At 39.3% G+C, this 21447-nt stretch overlaps 2 protein-coding genes across 2 annotated transcripts; both read right to left on the reverse strand.

Moving 5' to 3' along the window:
• Nucleotides 1-3218: 3218 nt before the first annotated feature.
• Nucleotides 3219-15749, reverse strand: deaf1 (DEAF1 transcription factor). The gene is made up of 13 exons (XM_084734677.1): nt 15050-15749; nt 13306-13403; nt 11926-12052; nt 11513-11662; nt 10806-10945; nt 10096-10161; nt 9571-9615; nt 9103-9226; nt 8562-8702; nt 4714-5006; nt 4446-4544; nt 4181-4270; nt 3219-3508 (listed from the first exon to the last, which is right to left on the reverse strand). The coding sequence occupies exons 1-13, from the start codon at nt 15240-15242 to the stop codon at nt 3407-3409; spliced, it is 1668 nt and encodes a 555-aa protein (XP_084590803.1). The 5' UTR covers nt 15243-15749; the 3' UTR covers nt 3219-3406.
• Nucleotides 15750-18297: 2548 nt separating this feature from the next.
• bet1l (Bet1 golgi vesicular membrane trafficking protein-like) lies at nt 18298-19925 on the reverse strand. Its single transcript, XM_084734297.1, has 3 exons — nt 19780-19925; nt 19167-19223; nt 18298-18733 (listed from the first exon to the last, which is right to left on the reverse strand). Exons 1-3 carry the CDS (start codon nt 19843-19845, stop codon nt 18566-18568), a joined length of 291 nt encoding a protein of 96 aa, XP_084590423.1. The 5' UTR covers nt 19846-19925; the 3' UTR covers nt 18298-18565.
• Nucleotides 19926-21447: the final 1522 nt, after the last annotated feature.

A 21447-nucleotide genomic window follows, 5' to 3' on the forward strand; every position in this document is an offset into this window, starting at 1 on the left:
CAACTTTAAAGACCAGTCTGAAATATCTTTGTGAAACTGTCCCCTGATGTAGGTCCTGTTGGTGCAACTGGCCCCTGATGTTTGGAACTTGGTGCCTATATGCTGCTATAAGGTGTATTCTCACCTCTACGCAGGAGTACTCACCATATGTGCAAATTGATTCACCTGACAAAGAACCAGATGAACCTAAACAAACAAAAAAAACTAGATTTGTGAAATCTTGGGAGGCGAAGTATCTTGGCATCTTTCAGCTGGACAGAAAATTATACTGCAAAGTATTAACACACAACTCGATAACTGAGGAAATTAATGAGGAGCCAGCTGTCCACACTCATAACTACAAAACAAACAAAGCTCATTAATAAACTGCGTCAGAGCTGCTCAGCATGTTCCAGATTGTCCAGGGTCGCAGCAGGATCTGGACCTCCACAAGGTCACCTGAAGGTCATTAAAGTTTGATGATGAAAAGTCCAAGACAACAAACAGACGTGAAGCTTTAAAAGCATCTCGGCAGATTTCATCAGAGTCAAAAGAGCTAAAATCTCTGAGGACACACTGACAGCAACACACACACACACACACACACACATACATACACAAGTCCCTCCTGGTGCCGCCCCCTGCAAAGGTGGATTTAGCTTGTGGTGTCGTCTGTAAAACCAAATCTTTGCCATGCTAAATGGTACAGTACGTACACCATTTTTTCTGGTCTGTTGTGGCTTTTCATAGTTTTTCATTCCCAGGTTATTAAAATACTTCTCTTTTTACAGTTTGATTTGCACATATTGTTAATATTTCACCGTTAGCTTTGTATATAGTGTGTTCTGGGGTTTTGTTAGTGTTTTTTATAATTTTAATAATCACATATGTGTTTTTAAATAGCAAGGATAACCAGTTAGCTAGCCTAGCTGGCTGCTAACATGACAAAAAGCATGGTGAAGTTTATAAGGAGAAGTTTATAAGGAGGGTGGTCAGCTCCACAGAAATCCTGCAATATTGTTGCAGCAAGGGCTTTGTTTTACACTGACCAAGTACTAATGGTGCTGCATCAGTGCTGCTAAAAAGTGTCCACTTAGCCCCCCCCCCCCTCTACATTTCTGTTCGCTTTCACAATACTGTGGACTTAATGTGAACTTATCCTTTACAAAAGGAGTCTGTGAAGTTAAAGTTGAGTGTTAAAGTTTCTTACATTTACAGTTTGCTGTTAATGTAGGAAATGTCTGGTCCTGTGGGGGTGGGTCCCCGTCACTGTCAGTGAGCAGCAGCAGACACCTGAGCGCCTCTGGGACTGAGAGACAGCAGAATCAAATGCCATCATGTCTGAGGTGATTCATCAAGAGTCGCTCTGACAGATCACCTGACTACTGACTGTCACATATATTAAATAACTTAACTCTGTCTTCAGCTGCTAAACACACACACACACACACACACACACACACACACACACACACACACACACACACACACACACACACACACACACAAACACACACACAAACTGAATATAAAAGCTAAATGTGTAACAGGAGAGAAATCAGTCGGCTGGAGTCCTGCAGGAGGAATGATCCTGAATTTTCCCTCTGAGACTCCAGTTGGATAAAAATAAACCTGAAATTTGTATTTCATTAATAAATTAACTTATTAAATAAACATCTGAGGAGATGAAAGAAGACAGAGGTCTCTTCTGAATCCTGTTGACGGAAGAAAAGACGTCCTTAACACCGAGTCAGGAGAAAATACAAAGTCTGACAGAAAACAGGGTTGATTTAATGTGATTTAATGTCCAGTTTGTAATGATTATTGATCACTGAAGGAGCTGATTTATGATCGGAATTATTATGATTAGAATTTAAATTGGATTAGATGAATGTGATACACTACATGGCCAAAAGTATGTGGACAACTAAAGTTTTCAGCAATATATTCCCTACAGAGGGCACTAAGATTTATCTTCCTTGGCAGATGGAGTTTGGAATTTAAAGGAATAGTCTGGATGATTTGAAGTGGGGTTATATGAGGTACTCAGTGTATTATCTGCAGTAGATGGTGGTCCATACACCCAGTTTGGAGAAGCAACAGGAGTACTTGTGTCGGGAGCTAAGCAACATACTGCTGTGGGGGAAAAAAAAAATCAATATTAGTTTAAGAGTGCATTTTATTGGGATATTTTCACTGCTTTAACTTACCATAAGACAGCAAAACAACCAAACTCCTTTGATAAAAACAGTCATTTTGTCTGGTTGAACATCTACCACTGCCTTCATTCTTTAGTTTGTGTTGTTGTGTGACTTTGGTGAATCTGAAATAACACCGTTGTGTGAGGATAAGTACCTCATACAACCCCACTTCGAAAAATATGAACTATGAACATAAAAGCATAAAAGAAATAATATAAAATAAAATATGTCAGGGCATTTACTCCACCCTTCTTTTCATCTTTTCTATCTTAAATAATGTAAACACTTGAGGGCAACTGCTGCAATTCTTTATTTTCTGTCTTTCTGAGCTTCCAACTTTGAATTCCAAGTAAAAACTTATAAAACGACAGAAATTCAAAGTCCTGAAAGATGATCTGTTTTTAATCTTGTACACAACATATACAAAGAAAATAGACATCAACAGAAACTTTCGCATACTACGAATATAAAAACAAACATTGTTTTACCTGGAAAATAAACCTGAAGTCTGAGCATTTTATGATTCAGACAAAAATACATTAAAACCAGATGACAAATAATCTCTTAGCATTGGTTGGGGTGGGGGTGATTCAATAATATTTTTATTTTATTGATGTGTTTGACCTTTGTTTGCCCAGGATAGTTTCTAGAGGTTTAAATCTGTTTATCAAGAGTTTAATGGCAGCCAAAAAATAGTGTCATAAAACAACACAGGTAACAGTCATTGGGGGAGGATAAGAAATAAAAGTCATTATGCTGATAAAATAATTCACTTAAGAAAATAACTGGCAGATTAACCTGTAATGAAAGTAATAGGAATATGCAGTCTTTTACCGGATCTTATTATGTTACCTAATGTTTTGGTAATTTCTGAAAGATTAACTTGGTTCAGCTCTCCTTCGAGTGTGCTGAACTGCAGTTCCTCTAATGTCCACTAGATGCTGCTGTGATCAAACTCTGACTGCATTGAAGTGAATGGAGAAAACACTCAACTTCTCCCTCCAAATACAAACCCAGTACAGCTTTTATACAAGTTCAGAGGAGATCAGAGACTTTTTCTCATGTCAGCCTGAGGGGATACTTTCACAGTAAAAGTTCCTGAAAGGAGATTTTAAGTCTTTGGCACAGCTGTGTTTGGAATAACCTCCTCTTTCCCCAGGACTTCCTTTATGATGGCCTCACTGTTCATGTCTTCATACAGACTGTGGGCAGGGCCTGCTGCACCTTCATTTCACTTTGTCCATGTCCATTGCTGTGATTGGCTCCTCTTCCTGAACAGCTACAGCCCCTGCTGACTGACAGCAGGTGTGCTGATGATCCTTCCAGTCCTGCAGTGAAAAAAAAAACCCACAATAAACAATCTGATCTGGGATTGTGTTCACAGATTCTCGTTTATGATTCGTCATCATCACCCTGATGACATGTTGATAACAACTGCTTACCAGGGCCGACATTTATCAAGCCTTTCAGAGAAGGAAATCAGTCCAAACTGGCCAAAAACTGTCAGAGTGATGCATTTGTGGTCCTCCTTTTAACTCTAGGGATAGATATTGCGAGCCAGTATTCAGTATAATTGGTACCGGTTCTTGATTGGTCAGTACCTGGAGAAAATGATGCTGCTGTTGGTATTTCTGTAACTTGAATTTGCTCCAACATAGCTGGCATTTTCTTTTTTTATATTTTTCGGGGCTTTTATGTCCCTATCCTAGATTGGACAGCGAAAGTGAAGACAGGAAAGGGGGAGAGAGAATGTGGGATGACATGCAGCAAATGGCCATAGGCAGGAGTTGAATCCACAGGCACTGCAGAGTGTACCCATATGAGAAAGTTATTGCTGTACTTAACTGTTAATACCGATGCTTTCTGAATGACAGTGTTTTAATAAGAGCTGTATTGCTCCACGTGTGACAGCAGAACTGTGTGCTGTGTGTACGCATGCTGTTCCACACACTGTTTTCACTGAAGCAGAGCAGCACGAGGATCATTCAGGCGAGTCTTACCTTCCTCTGACAGAAGGTGGAGCAGTAGTTGACCTTGTGACAGCCGTTACACTCACTCATCGCCACCCGACCACAGTTCACACACATCTGCTGCAGAACCACAACAGAAGAACACATATGAACACATGAGGACAAAACAAATTAAGGGATTATGTTTTAACATGTCAGTGGATTCAATTTTCTTTCTAATACTTTTTTGGATTTATATTATGTCCATAAGGCATCCTTAAGGGATTTTGAAGACGTTTGTGTGTGTGGGACCTACATTGATGAGGATCTCTGTGATTTCAGAGCTCCTCTTGGCGTCTGAGTCGTCCGGTTGCTGAAACGAAATCTGGTTCTGAAACGGCTGACTGAGACCACACTGAACACACACACACATACACACACAGAGTCAGTGACTCAAAAATAAAGTAATCATCTCATTATTTTATTTTATCATATGTAATAATTTGATTTCTAGTTATTACTACTGATCGAAATTTGAGAATATGTATGTCTTTGTCTGTGTGTGTGTAAGTGTGTGTTCTCACCTCCTTCCTGCCGCCCTGACCTTTGACCCCTGCTGTGTCCCCTGTGGAGTTTTTCGCCTGTTCAATCAGAGCCTTCAGCTGCTGGACGTTGCTCAGCAGGGTGTTGGCCAGCTCCTCCAGGTACAGCCAGGTGTTCTTCTGCCCTTCGCTGACCGCTGGCCCCGCCCCCCCCACAGGCCCCACTTCCAACCCGCTCACCAGCCCCGCCGAGGGGGACGCTGCTGCTGCCGCCACCGTCATCTTGGCCTGAACTGGCTGAGGAGCCACTGCCAGCGCCGGCAACGCTGTCAGTACTGAGCAAGAAGAAGACAGACAAGGTTTTTCAATCATTTTGTGCTTTTTAGTACAGAACCAGGTGTTTTATTGCACGTTATCCCCTGTTCTTTATCTCATCGTGTCTCATCGGGAAAATATGCAAATCATTGCATGCTGTTTGTATTTACACTTTACACAGCTCTCAACTTTTTTGGAATTGGGGTTTGTACATTAGAAAACTTGGTCCACATGTTGAGTGTGTGCAGCAGCAGTTCACAGTCGGGTCTCAGTGACAGTTTCTCAGGTTCACTTCAGTCCTTCAGATATTTAATATCGACATGAAGTGTGTGCAGAATCAATCTGAGCAGGTGGTGTGAACAGAACCAGGTCACTGTGTCTGTGCGTCCTCCATACATTCACTCCTGGCCTACATACATGCTGTAAAGTCTGTTTTTATTCCTATGGCGGTGGAGTCACTGACAGCTCGGAGCTCCGCTGAGAACAAACGAGTCCAAAAATAACTGCACATCCATCTCAGACTCTCAGCTAACATGTCGTGGGGAAAAGGTGCGTGTGTCTTCAAACAGGTAAGTGGAGGTATGTTGATATCATCAGTTAATATTTACTCTAACTGGACTCTTATTTTCCTTATCTGCTGGAAGATTTCTGAGTAATTTTCTAGAAAGGAGCTGCTGTGTGATTGTTGAATTTCAGGACATTTTCTTAAAAGAGTAAATCTGCCATTAGAATAGAGGAGAGCAGCACATCTGGGTACTTTCTTATGCCCTCGCCCTTCTCCGTCTGAAAGCAGTCCCATGTTATGACTGGCAGTAAAGTCAGGAGTTTCATAAGAATACCACACTGCTTTTTTAACTATCACAAGCTCAAATCCTGTGGGCAGTCGAGCAAACAATAATGATATATCGTTACCGACTGATGTTCACAGGAGATAAAATAGGGATGCACAATGTGGATTTTTTTTTCAACCAATACTGACAACCAATGATTACTTGCTTCTGCTTACTGATACCAATAAGATAACCAATAATTTTACATTTTTGTATTCACAAAAAGTCTGTAGATTATGCACACCTCTGATTTAATATTATTAATATTCAATTTAATATATATTAACATCACTTTTACAACAAAAACAAAGAACAATTCTGACTCATTAAATGTTCATTTAGATTTTCTTGTAAAGTTCATAAAAAAAAATGTCACAAACATATTTAGGCTTTTATAAAGCATTTTGCTCAAAAATTGATGAAATGAAATGCTTTGACATAATCTATCAAATCTTTATTTACGGGTATTTCTCTTCCCACTCCTTCTGAGACTAAACTGAAAGTTTCCACTGTGCAGGTAAAACAAAAGGTTACCTATTAAGTTTTCTTTGGTTACCAGGTGAATCTGTCAGTTTTTCTATATATTGAATCACCAGGTCATATTCTTAAGAATTTATGCAGTTCTTTCTGTCTGGATACTTGTGCACCTTCTTCTTTAACTGTGTGTTTCTGCACTAAAGCAAAGGCTCACTGTAGCTCTGACTTTACTGCCACCTACTGTTCCCCTGCTGAAAATAAAATAAATCAGATCAGAGAGCTTCACCACCAGTTTCTTCAGTTCATCCAAATTCCATCTTAACACCTCACCTGAGAGAAAAACATCTGTTATCATTTGATCACTAAAGTCAACAGAGAGACGGTGTGTTTTAGATCAACGTGAATTTTAGGCAGATTAATCACTGGATTTAGTCTGAATCTGTGCTCATGAACTGATGTAACAGAATCTTTCAATTATTTTCTGACGCACATCTCTTGATCTGAAACACACACACACACACACACACACACACACAGACCCAGGGTGCTTCATTAACCTCAGGGTGAAGGACAAGGAGACAGTACTGACAGCTGGATCACTGCTGTGAGCGTGTGTGTTGCCCAGCAGTCAGATGAAGACATCAGCAGCCTTCCGGCCAATCAGAACAGTCCCAGTGATGGTTGAAGGTCCAATCAATTTCTCATATTTAGATGACAGATATATTTATATTTCTAACAGTTTGAATTCTGGATATTTTCAATAAGCTATTCAACGCAATGAATCTGGAATATCAGCCTCAGTGAACAGTAACAGTTCAGATTTAAGTGTTTTAAGAGGAGGAGTGAGGAGGTGTGGTTTGGAGATCTCTGATTGGTCCTTTAAAGAGGAGGTTAGCATGGGACAGAGACATTAGTCACACAGTGCTCACACACAGGCACACACAGAGGTGGCTTCTCCTGAGAGCTCATTACAGCAGCACAACAGCCAATCAGAAAGCAGCTTTGGTGCTTCCCTGAGGCCTGATAGGATGATGGATAGGATGCAGGACAGTGGCGATGCGGGGGATTGTGGGACAACCCCTCCTCTTTCCCTCATTAAAGAGGAAGACACACCAAACATCCTGGACGACTGACGGACACAAAATGATCCAAGTTCAGAGGAAACGGAGACTATATATAAAATACAGGGGTTACAATTCAATAAATAACATGTGAAATATCATGATACTGTAAGCCAGGATATATTCTTATTTTTCTTCTATCTTTGGAAAACTATCATAGTATAGAGACTGCCACAGTATGCATAAAATCTGAGTTTAAGCGGCCAGGGACAAAATGAAACACTGCCACAAATCTTTGCATGTATCACAACATCACCATATAGTGTTTTGAAAATCAATACAGTATCACAAAAACATGATATTGTGACACTCAAGTGTATTGATATTAACTTACACTAGGCTTGGGCAGTGTAAAGGTATTACAGTATATCGGGGTATTAAGAAATCCCAATGGTATGATTTTCAATACCATCAAAAATACAGATGTTCTTCCTTCTAAACGCCACTAGGGATCAGTCTCTGCGCTGCAGTGCAGCGAAGCAGACAAACATGGCATCTGGACGATAAGGTTACAGGACTAACAAGTAAAAAAAAGGAAAAGGCAGATTACAGACCGGTTAGAGTATATATGGTCCGAGTAGCATAGCGCAGTGCAGTGAGGGTGTAACAATAGAGAGCATAAGAGAAGGCGGCAGACTAATTATGGTTTATGGTGGTGGAAAGTGGCGGTTAATGTGTGGTGAGTGGAGGAAAAGGTGAGCAGTGAAGTTAGCAGTCTGGCGTGGGATGGCATTGAAAATGTTCAGTTTAGGTCTCAGTTTGTCAGTGAATAAAAGCTATAGCTTCTCAAGCCCAAAGCAGAACTCCTATGTGCATGTGTGAGTGTGTGTGTGTTTTACAAATTGTGGGAACAGCGTAGCCATGACGATCATCTCTGCCTATGTTAAGACAGTATGACAGTACAGTGGAGTACAGTCGAGTTGAGCAGTTTTAATCAAGTTTTACACAAATACCGTCGTAATACCTCACACCCCAGTAAAATCTGGATCTGGATCCCCTATTTTCATGATAGTCACAATTTTTTTCTTTGATGAATGCAATGTTCTTCTGTAAAAAGCACATTGGTTTGATTAAACCAATACACAATACACAGCTGTGCTACAGATGATGGACAGATGGACATCATAATAACAGTGATGGACAGTACCTGCTGTGCTGGCGAACACCTCGCTCTGTGCTGAGCCTTCTGAGATGATGGCAGCAGCGGTGGCGGTGGCGTCACCCGTTGGAGTCCGGTCAAAGGTCAAGGTGCCAGAGGTGGTGAACTGTCCTGATGGAGACACTGTGACTGTTGGTGGAGGACAGGAAATGTTTGGACAGTCAGACACTTCTGAGGTCACAGTTTAAATGTTCACACCACAGATCTGATGGAAACTTCAGGACTTTCAATAACTTTCAATGATTGTTCATGTCTTACTGAGAGGACCACCAACTACTGAGCAGGCAATATGGTCATCAATAGTTCACCAATTTCAATAATTCAATACTGAATTTAATGCAGAGGTGTTTACAGAATGATGTGACTAAATTTTAAGGTCATTTCAAGGTCAAAGGTCAGGAAATGTTGGGACTGTGAAGACACAAATCTCTGGATTTAATCTTTTAATCTTTTAATATTTTTTTCTCTTCTTCCTCTGCTGTGTGGCACAGATGGCCCGCCGCTCCTCCACTAAGGTCACCTGACGTACATGTGGTCCCCGGGGGCAGCGTGATGTTTTTGGTGGCGGGAAGTTCTTTTTTGGGGGTTGTGACTGCAGGCTCGTTGTCCTTCTTCCGTCTCTTGTACGGGACAAAGAGGCGGACTGGACCAGTCTGAATCGAGCGGAGAGATAGATGAAATGACAATGGGTATCATGCATGAATGTTTTCTTACTTTTCTCTTGTATTTGTTCTTAAACAAAGCAGTTAGAGGAAAACACAAAAACTGATCTTAAATCGGATGCTCATGCCAAGAAGTTTGCAATTAGAAAAGATCCTTGGTAGAACCACCTGAGATGGTTCTAGGTAATATTCTCTGAAAGGGTGTATTGAAATGTCATTAAAATGTAACCTGAGATAATGAGAAGTCTTAGTGATAACAGGTAATGAATTAAAATACAGATCACAGGTTAAAAACAAGTGGATGACAGTTACACACACACAAAAAAAATATTTACCATACTAATATTTTCTGCTACCAGAGAGTCTGGATCCTTTGGACACTAAAGAGAGAAGAGGAGAATAAAATCAATTCTATGTTTATGAATGACCATTTTACTACATTTTTTATAATTTATCAGTTAACCCTTTAGTTCATCAGATGTCCAAAATGATAGAAAACATGCATCTTTTGTTTCCAAAGATTTCTTCAACCTATTTATTCAGTCAGTTCAGTTCATAATGAAATAAAGAAAAACAGAAAATCATCGCAGAAACTGGAATCAGACACAGTTTTGAGAAACTTGACTGACACCAAACACCTCGATCAGAGTTTCAGACCAATCCAGTCATCACAAAAGAAGCCTTATTCTTTATTTCTGATGTCAGGTGGTGTCATTAAAAGGGGAAATTGCTGGTTTTTTATGCTCAGTATCTTTTATGAATTGAAGCACACTGTCAGAAACGATCTTAAGACTGAATTCAGGTACAAAACTAAGAACAATTTTATAAATGAGAACCAAGGACCAGTCCTGCCAACTCACCCCTGTCAGGTCATCACAGCAGGCTGCACAGGTACAGGAAGCAGCGTGGGGATTCAGGATACGCTCCTATGCACATATGACACACACAAACGACGTTAAAATGTAAACAAAATTTAACTTACATACAATTTACACTCATACTGCAGTGGTAGTACCAGTGTAGTAATCAAGGTTATTATAGTTAACTAAAACGAAGTGTCAAAAACATGTTTTAGTTAGTTTAGTTAGTCAAATTAGTCAACAGAGCAAGATTGAGGAGGCATTGCTGCACATTTTGACTGGGATGTCGACATGACTGTGAATCAATTGCCTTCACAAAGTCTTGTGCAGGGAGACCGCTGCTTTAATGGCCAAAGAGTCACATAAAGAAGGACCATGTGTAGATTATATTCTGAGCTGAGGAATCCGTGATGACACAGATCACTGTCTCCATCCTGATACTGATAAAAGATCGATCATAAAAGTGCTAAAGTTAAAGCCTTGGTGAAAAATCTAAGATTTATCCTGGATTTCATGTTTCTAAAAATGTAAACATCTGTACATGTGCATATTGGAAAACATTAGCATGACTGTTTGAAAGAGGAAATGAAGTGGTTAGGTTCACAACCGCAGAGTCATCAACCGCAGTAACTGATACAGAGTTTAAGTTATCTCTCTGTCTCTGAAATGTCTCTGTCTCTCTCTGTCTCCCTCTTCTAGCATAGTCATACCTGTATGAGGCAGAGCAGAGGTCTGCCAGCATATCTGATGCTCCTCTTCCAGTCTTTGCTGCTCGCTCTTCCTGCCAGACCCTCAAACTCAGTGGGAGTGAACCACTGCTGGTTGTGTCTGATGCAGCGACCTTTACCACCTGAACACAACACAACGCTACACTGTCAGTGAGGGTAACAACAGGACAAGTAACTCAACAACAGAACAGTCTAATCACCAGAACTAAGCAAGAAAATACCAGATTCTTTGATTTTAAAAAAATGTAAGTCACAAGCCTGTAACTACTTTGTTCACGTGCATGTGCACACTGTCACACCACACACACCCAGTTCAGATGGATGTCTACAGTGATCTATAGTGAAGATTTAGGCTAAAAACATGGTGTAAATGATGTCTTTCTAGTCATCTTGGCAAGTTGGGACTTTAGGAGACTTGGATTATACCACACGAGCAGTATGGAGGCTTGTTTGTTTGTTTTTTCATTTGTTTTTTTAAGTTTGATAACTGGTCATAATTCACTTAAATTGTTTAGGGGATTCTGCAACACTGTTTTCCCATGAAACTCCAGCAGTGTTTTGTGGACTAAAAAACTAAAGATGACCTTCAATCTGCATGAGGGTGAGTAGATGATGACTGAATTTTAAATTTTGGGTGAACTATTCCTTTAAGTTTACAGCTTCAGTACACGAAGCCCTAAGTTGATCACCTGATCCCAGTCGGTTCTTGTAGAGGACTCCGCTAGTGTTCCTGCATCGGACCGGCAGCTCGTTGTTATAGACCGAGGGATCCCAGTTGTACTTTGAACAGGAGTCTTTGTCCTGAGGTGGAGTCAGTGGGGTGGGCGGAGTCTGTGGACCTGAGGGACACACAGGAGGATGAAACAAACAGACACAGTTAATACTTTAATACTTAAAGTTCAGGCTATATCTATAACAGATCATAATAATTTCTCAGTAATCTGCATGTCCTCATTTAGTGAATTGGAGAATAATTTGTATAGACTTAAATCAAATCGTCAACATTCTAATTTGGATATCGACATACAAAAAACGGGTTCAACATGGACACCTCAGAAACAGCAGAACCTCGTTAGTACTCCATACACACACACACACACACCTGTTGCGATGGTGGCAGCAGACTTGAGGCCAGCAGCCTCCACGATGCTACCATCAGTGTGGACGACGATCAAAGTGGCCTTCTGGGTACTGAGACCTTCACCCAGCTGGAGGGTTGTCCTCCCACTCTGTGACACACACACAAAAACAGTATTTACATTAATAGATGGTGCAATATAGGAGGAGGCTCAGTTGACCGTCTGCCAGCAGAGGGCACTGAGGTTACAGTGGGCATTCAGGTTTTTTTAGGGGCCTTTTAAAGGGATAGTTCAGATTATTTGAAGTGGGGGTGTATGAGGTACTTATCAATAGTTAGTGCACCTACACAGCAAATGGTCATCTACTGTGTAGAAAATACATTGGCTTCAGCCCCACTTCATATAATTTAAACAATCCCTTTAAGAGGTTGAAGATCTTGTGGTAGATCATTTACACATCATTTCCCACCATCATTATCAAGGAGTGAAATTAAACTGGAAGAAAAATGTTGCAAGTTATCTAAAACAGCAGTCTACAGATCTATAACTGCAGGATTAGGGAGCATTAATTATGCACAAGAATGCTTAATTTCAGTGTACAAGTTAGTAATTGCAGTTGAGTCTGAACCACTGTAACAGTGAATCTGGAGGTGGTTGTGTTGTGGAGAAAATTCAGATGCAGGTTATCTGACACACATTTGTTTCACCAACAGATGGCAGTGTCACTGTCTCTTTTAAAGCTCAGATCAATTTCCACAGATTTCCAGCAGTGTGTCAGGAAAAATGTTTCTGAATGCTCATTTCATCATTATTATTTCTGACTGAAATGAAACACATATTGATCATAACACAGGTACAGTTGTTCACTGTTAATCAGTCATCGGACAGTAGTCAATACTGAGCTGGACAGAACTCTAACATACAGATCCTGTTCAAGCTCTGGTTCTCTCACTCATTCTCTTAAAATTGCTGAATAGTCAGGTAGTTTTTTTGCACAGTTTCTTACTTGAATGGTGCCTTCAAGCACATCTGCTTATCCAAAACACAAGCCCAGTTTCAGTTTTTACTGGCATTAATTTGCAGTTGCAAGAGCAAAAGTGTAACCAAGACAACAAACGCTCGTAGAAAGCAGAGTTGTCAGACTCTACTTCCTGTTTACTAAAAGCTGGCTGTTGCTTCTGTGTGCAGGTCTGATCACCCTGTTGGACATGTGAGACTGCGATGAGACCCTGAGGTTGTTCATGGGTACTAATAATGAGAAACATCACATTAATAAGTGGTGCTGCTGCCCTTCGACGTGTCTATTGCTCTTTGATGGAGGTTTGATCCAACAGCACAGACTGTATATACAGAGCGACACTGAATATATGCATTATCACAACCATCAGTGTGTGTTGATCTACCAGCATGTGTTCAGGGAGACTTCCTGACGTGGCAACCGTTGTGGTAAAAACATTGTCCTCTGCAGCTTGAACGTCCCCCACCGTCACAGCCGTCACCTCTGATCAAAAACAAGAGTTGAATATTTTATCATGACACTCATCTTCAGATCAGTCTTTCCACTGCATGATAGCTTCTACAGTACTCCTTGACTGAAAAGATAAACTATCACAGTCAAACTGTGTGATGCATTAGGTAGTACTACACAGTCATGGGAGTTAAAATGAGCAATGCATTCTCAATATTTCAGACATCAATCTGAGAGTAGAAGCAATCTTCTGCAGAGTTAACAGTAATTTATGTTAAATATTAATGTTACAGTTTTACTATTATTATTCTAACCACAATCACAGCTGTTTGGCAATCACTCATCCCTCCTGTCCACTGGTGACAGCTTGGCTAGTTCCAGGAGCCCTGGCACACAACTTATTCGAACGAAGGTAGCAGATATGCAGAGTTATAGGCTATTAATTCATTTGTGAGTCAGCACATTTCTTAAGTAAAACTAGTAATATATAGACTTTGAACATGATTAAAGTGAAAATTCAGCCCTTTTTATGCAGATGTCCAGTCCGTGTTGAGGAGAATTCAGCTGTCTTGGTCAATGTAGGAATTTAGTACGTCAACTGACTACACTTACCATCAACCCTTACTGGACCTCCACAAGAAAAATGCTGAAATTCCCCTTTAATCTTATTGAGTTAAAAGGATAGTTCACCCATAAATTAAAATTCTGTCACTATGTTCTAACACTCATGCCGAGTGAAGTTTGTGTTTATTTTGTCAGGCCCCAAAACACTGTAGGAGTTTCACAGAAAAACAGCATTACAGAATCTCCAAAACAATGGAAGTGAATGGTGTTTCAGACAGAAAAAACAACCCCCCAAAACACATAAAATCCCTCCATACTGCTCATCTGGTGTGATCCAAGTCCAGGATCTATGAAGTGAAGATTTAGGCTAAAACTTGAGTCAACTTGGCATGTAGGAGACTTGAATAACACTAGACAAGCAGTATGGAAGCATGTTAAGGGTTTTGTTTGTTTGTTTGTTTGTTTGTTTGTTTGTTTGTTTTTATTTTTGACAACTGGTCACCATTCACTTATATTGTTTGGAGGTTCTGCAAAACTTTTTCCAACCGTTTTCCTGTGAAACTCAGTTGTGCAGACTAAAAAAAATGAAGCCAACCTTTAATCTGCATAGGGGTGAGGAGACAATGATTATCTTTATTGGTTATTGGTTATCTTAATCCACCAGTGAACAGTGTGGTGGGCAGTGTGCACTGTGCAGGCACGGAAAACCAACACTAAAAGTCATCATTTTAAGGTTGACTAGTTGCTTAACAATGTCTGTTATTGCCGAATTTGGGAACACCTGCTAATTTGGGAAACGTAATATAAACTCGGTGATATATAAGAAATGCATACGATCAATAGGCTAAAAACATTAAATTGATAATAATTGAATGGAGATTGGCAACAGGATTATTGTTGTCAAGTACCAGCTATGGGTTATTGTTCTTACTGAAGATCTGAGCAGTTAAATGTGAGAATCGTTACAGATTAACTTTACTCGAACAGAAGTAATATATTCACTAGACATCAGTGCTTTCTCTGTGACTGAGGATACATGAACATTATCATTTTGTGTTTTAGCGCCACCCCGCTCAGCTCAGCAGCGGCCTGCTGTTAGCTAAAGCCCGCCTTGCCTGCGAATGCCGCCTCTGCCTCGTCTGGGTTCGGCAGGGACTCGGCTCCCATGTCGATGTTTCCCGGTTCTGCCATCACGGCCATCGTGGTGACTTCGGCCTCCGACTCGGTATCCGAGCCGTCCACCGTCTGCATGCCGATGGGCGGTTCATCCAGCCCGAGTGCTTTCGTGGCCGAGTCGGCCTCGTCCATTCTTCCGCCGAACGACAAGAGCCGAATGTGAACGAGCAGCAGCTGCGGGGCAGAGCGGGGTCCGAGCGCAGCCGAGCCTGGTACGAACCACAAAAGAACCGCAAACACAGAACCTGTTAACGATAATCGGTAAAAATCAACAAGAATTTCTGTGAAATTAATAGAAACGTCAACGAATCAAGCGAGAAAAGCCTGAGAGGGTACAGCCGCTTGCTCGGCTGTTTGTTTTTTATGAAGTGTCAGGAGAAGGATGCAGCGGAGACTATCGAAAGAACCCGAGCGAATCCGAAACGACAGCCTGTGGCCAAAACACGATCGTGTCTAGAAGGGAACGCCAGACCTGCGAAAGATATCGCGAGAGCGACCATTTTTACGTTATGATCTGTGTGCTTGTTTATATACCAAACTCTGTATTTAGTAACTAACGTTCTTGTAGCCCTAAATAATTGAAAATTCTGTCTATTTAATTTGCCAGTATTTGCATTGTGTGAGGGAATGTTGAATTAAAGCTATCTGTAAATATCTGTTTTTTCATGTTCCATTTTTGGTACATTCACTTCTGATTTTTACTTTAACTTTATATATTAAATATTAAGATACTATTATTATTAGTTATAAATTCAAAGATGCATCTACTCATTATTGAAGCAAATTGTATGAAGCATCACTAGATTATGGGACCTTACAGTAATTTATTAAAAAAGCATGTTGGTATGAAAATTCAGACGCAGCCAACAAATACAGAAAAGAACATGACAGGAATGAGATCTAAATTTGTAGACAGTTTATTGCTGTTAAAATTCATAAACCACAGGTTTCCATTCCTTAAATTTATTTTGTGATGAATTTGAAAATGATATTTATCTGTGCTGGTGTAAAAAACACTGCCAAGTTGATTAATGAATGAAATTACTCCTGATGAAGAAAATTAGTTTTGCAGTCAGAGGAAATAGTTAATACAAAAATGTGTAAATAAACCATTTGCTAAAATAAAATCTGTAGCCTTGTGTGCAAGAAACAGTTTAATATAAACTGATCTAGAGCTGCAATGCGTAGTTGATTATTAATCGACTATTAAATTCATCAATAAATATTTTTGTAATCAATTAATCATTTTGAGTCATTTTTTAAAATGTCCAAATTCTCTGATTGAAATCATCAGCTTTTTTAAAACCAAGAGTCATACTATGATTATGAAAATAAAAATATGCCTTGTTTTAAATTGCAAACTCTTTTCAAAGGATACAGTATTTCACTCACATAATACCAACAATCTAAGTAAATACTAAGTAATTATCCCCAACAAGTTCCACATTTATTAAATGCGTGTTAATATAATAAAATGTTGGCTGTGGCTGATTAGCAGTCTAAACAGCTGGAATGTAAACACATGGAGAAAGGAAACTCTTTTTAACCCTCTTAAATATTGTTCAGTCTCTGCTGTGCAGACAGTCATCAACTGAATGTGGAATTAAAAAAGCAAAACGTTCAGTTACGAAATGTCATTGTAAACCATACACAGGACAGGTCCCAAATTTTAATATTAAGTATTAAATGGAAACATGCTGAACCTCAAAGGTGACTGAGGTAAAAACTGCTCATCAAACTCAAGTGAAACACATTAAAAGCACTGATGTTCAAAATTTTTTTTTTTTTTTTTTTAGAAAAAAATAGAATCATGTTACAGGATCTGGTGGTAGTATTTGCCTTGTCTCCTGTCAGTCATCTACAGGATCAACAGAATTTCATCTGATGCTTACAAGAGTGAACACAAACTTCTGTTAACATATTGAGTCATTAAAAAAAAAAAAAAAATTAACAGTTGGTTGACAGTCCTTCGACACATGGTGTCATCACCTGCCAGACTGAAGACTGTTTTAAGTGCTAAACTACGACAAAATCTTTGAAAAAACATGTTTGTACTGACAGGAAATAATAAATATGCACACTTTGGAATAACACTGCCAATTAAAGAGCACAGTGTTTTACACAATGTTTTCTGCTTAACGTATCTGTAGCTGTCTTACACAAGCCCTCAGAGGAAAGTGAAAAAATACCTGGTGATCCATTTTCTAAGTGTGATCAAAATTATTTTCTCTCCTGTGTTTGACTCAAGAAAAGGTAAAAAGGGTGTATGGCAGGATGATCTTCCTAAGTTTCTTATTATTTTCCATCTGTGAAACAGGTGGGGTTTTTTTTGCCATGGCCATTTTTCAGTTTTTGTTGTTGTAATACTAATTTGGCCACAAGGGGCTAAAGTGCACTTCTACCCCATCTTCAAAATAGAACTCAAAAAGTTAATATTTTTTCTAAGGTGAGTTTTAATTTCTCCACTCTAAACACAAGGTACAATTATTGTTGTCTAGCTAGTTATAATGTGACTGTGTTGTCTTTATTTTGGCAAGAAATGTATTTTAACACTAATGGCCGATTAATGCCGATTAAAATGTATATCTAGTAAAAAGAAAGACATGACAGTTTCATTTTATGGCTGAAATAAGCATTAAAACAACAAACACTTAACAAATCATCCTTCAAAAAACAACTGCACTGACCAAATTTATTTTGTACTCCTGTTTCACAGATTAAATACAAAGTTTAGAAACTTAGACAGATTATCCTGGTAAAACTCTTTTCCCACCAGTTCTAAAGTCATAAAAAAAAGAGAGACACAATTTAGACCCAACTTGAAAAATGGATCACCAGAAATGTATTTTCTAACTTGCCTCTCAGGGCTGACATATTGTCTCACCACCAAACTTACAATTTAATTAGATTTTTTCCAGCTGTGAGTCATTCCTTCGTCTCCTTTTTGTACCAATATGTGAGATAATAGTGTACATCAACAGCACACTAACAAATGAAGAATTTTGTAGTCTGTAATTTATATTTTTTAGTATTTTTTGACAGGTTCATCAGTCAGCTGAGGTGGGCACCACTCCCATTTGAGCTGTATTGAGGTTCTACCTTCCTTTTGCCCATATTAGGACTTCCTGTCTGCACCAGGAAGGGATAAAAGTGGTCCCAAGTAGAAAAGTCCATGTATACAGATATATATATATATATATGTTTTTTTGTTTTTTTTTTAAATGGGCACCAGCATCTTTGGTACAACCAAAACCACTACCATTTACCCTGTTGAGCTGGCCAATGCACCCTGCTGGTCAGCTCAACAACTTAATGTTTTCTGTCTATTTCCTCTGTTGTCTCACTTTGGTGCAGAATAAAGAGTCTTCAGGAGAACCACAGAGATGATTATGACGTCAGAGTCTACAGTCTGGGCTCCACATCAGGACCGGCTCCTGAGAGTTCTGGTTTTCCTGTCAGCGTTGAATCCTGGAGATCATGTAGTACAGCAGGAAGAAGACAACTACTAGGCCTACAGAGACGTAGCAGAGGATGCGGCGGTTGTCTCTACCGGATCGGACCATGGTGGAGAAACGTTTCACGCTGCCGCTCAGCAGACCTGTCGCACTCAGGAAGTTCGAGTCCTGAAAGGAAAAGGAGAAGAGGAAGTAGAAGAAGAGCCAAACAGGCATATGCTTGAGATAATAAGTTATTTACACCCCATTTTAGCTAGAAAACAAACATTTTAAAGATGGATCCAGATCCAGAGCAGGCTTAAAAGGATATGCAAATCATTACATTCTGTTTTTTTTTTGTTTTTTTTTACATTTTACACAGCATCACAACTTTTTGAAATTGGGGTTGTACATCCATGAGATCTAGGACGACCATTTTGTATTGACGAACAATGATTTGTAACTTGCTGGTTGCTGACGCAAGGATGATGCATGTATAGGAAGTGATGTAGAAACTAGATTTTCATGGACGCCAATGAAAAACCAAATCCTTCCAAGGACACAGAAGAAATTTTCAAAAACAATTAACTATATTTTTGTGCCATAGACACTAAGGACTCACCATGCTGTCCAGATACTCATTCTGATCATCAACCTCTCTGTCGATGTCATACGCCAGCTGTTGGATTCAAAGACAGAACTAGTGATTAAAAGTTAAAATGGTACGTCTTATGGTTAAAGAGGGTCAGTAGAATTTGTCTGTTCCTAAACACATCAGGACATCAAATACCAACATTTTGGGTTAGCGAAATGTCCCCACCACAACAAAACGATGAGAAAAAATAAAGAAATACAGGCAGAGAGTAGGGTTTCTGCAGATACAGCCACCAGCACACACTTATACTGAGTAATAAGTGACAATTAAAAGGTATTATGCATGAGTCAATACACTGTGTTACACTGTGAGTCAATAATCTGTCAATACTCTGTTGTTGTTTTTTAAGAAAAATGTTGCAGATTACACCTTTAAATTTTACTAACTGATAACATAATGGTGGATTTCAAGAAAGAAACACAACAGTGTCGAGTCATTTATTATGTGATGCTGATATATGGACTGTATGTCAGATTGAATCAACCCTCTGAAGAATCACCTCCGACTAAAAACCTTCAAAACATTTATTTGAAATGATGAAACTAGTAAATGAAGAGAGCAGTTGTTGGTTGAGACTTACAGATTTAAGTCTGGAGACTTTGGAGGCCAAATTCTCAGCCATCCGTTTATTTTCAGTATCCAACATGTCATCCACAGAGCCATGACCTGGACATACACAAACATGTTAGGTGAGGAACCAAACAGTGGTTTAGGTGCCGAAGACATAAGATTTCTATTTCAAGTAGTCAGTACGTTCTGTTGTTGAATCCTGGTATTAATTTATAAATGTGAGATAGTTAGATAGACAGACAGACAGACAGACAGACAGACAGACAGATAGATAGATAGATAGATAGATAGATAGATAGATAAAGTTAATTAATAATCTGTATATAAATATTATTGTCATTAACCTGTCCTGCTTATTGCTTGCTGGAAAACCAAGAGATGTAAAGAGACAGATACTTCACTATAACCAATATGGATCAATTTTGACTGAAAATGTATAAAACATTATTGTTGAATGATCTTTATATTTTTGTCAGTGTATAAACATGTAGACATTAGCAGATAGTTCTCATTGTCATTTTGACACTTTGGTTTGTTTCATTTTAATTATAATGCAGTAGTTTGACATTATTGACAGCAGTTATTCTAGCCAAATATTCACAATATGTAATGTAAAATGTTTAAGATAAATTTAATTCTTGTCTTTTTGTGCGTGTGTATTTGGCACACGTTTTGCCTTTAACAAATATTGCACTTCCTGCGATTTAAAAATTGCAGCAGGCCATAATTTTGGTTAACTGTACAGTCTTAATATCTACGTGGAAACAGTCTTCCTCATTTCCTCTAATCTCTCTCTAAGCAAATCATGTTGTGTTCCCCCTGCACAGTAAATAAGCCAACTTCGTCGACACACAACAGTGCTCCTCATAATGTTAGCTGTTAGATGGTAACTGTGTGTACATATTAAACATCACCTGGTCTCTAATTTGATAGAAAAAATAATGTAATCAAGACCTGTTTGATGTTGGAACAACTACTAGTTAAACCGCTAAACTCCTCAGTTAGTTAGCCTGCTAGCTAAACTCCAGGTTTGTGTCCGGCTCTAAGGCTCAAACACAAAACACACTGCTGGTCCGATCCGTCGTTTATGTCAGAGCCTTCAACACATCGCTGTAACATTAACTCTGTACTGCTGGAGACCTTCAATGGCCGAACATTTAAAAGTAAATACGTGTCAAAAACACATACCTCTGTTCCAGTCCGCCATGTTGACGAGTTACGTCACGATCAGCTGTGCACACAGGTTTGATAGCTCCACGTCACCACGTGGCCACTCCCCCTAGCAAACGCTTCTGTTTCGCTTTGTCTTCTTCTTTGAGGTTTAATGGCAACTTGCAGCAAATACTGTATGTTGCAATTACGCCACTATTTCTATTTTATGTTTTCCGAAGGGCTATATACTAGATAGATAGATAGATAGATAGATAGATAGATAGATAGATAGATAGATAGATAGATGTGTGTGTCAATAGACATAAAACCTACACACAGACACACAGAACAACCTACACAGTGCTGGTACACAAATGTAACTTAAAATTAGGGTTGCAAATTTTGTGTATTTTCCTTAACCAATATCCACTGTCGGGTTTTGTTTTGCTGCAAGCCAAATTTCAGGCAGGACAATAAGGACTGAACTGAGGTTTTCAATAAGTACTTGGATCATTCTCAGTTAGAA

This window comes from Lutjanus erythropterus, chromosome 13 (assembly GCF_056507025.1).
Source record: "Lutjanus erythropterus isolate fLutEry1 chromosome 13, fLutEry1.hap2, whole genome shotgun sequence".
In the NCBI taxonomy this organism is placed as follows: domain Eukaryota; kingdom Metazoa; phylum Chordata; class Actinopteri; order Lutjaniformes; family Lutjanidae; genus Lutjanus; species Lutjanus erythropterus.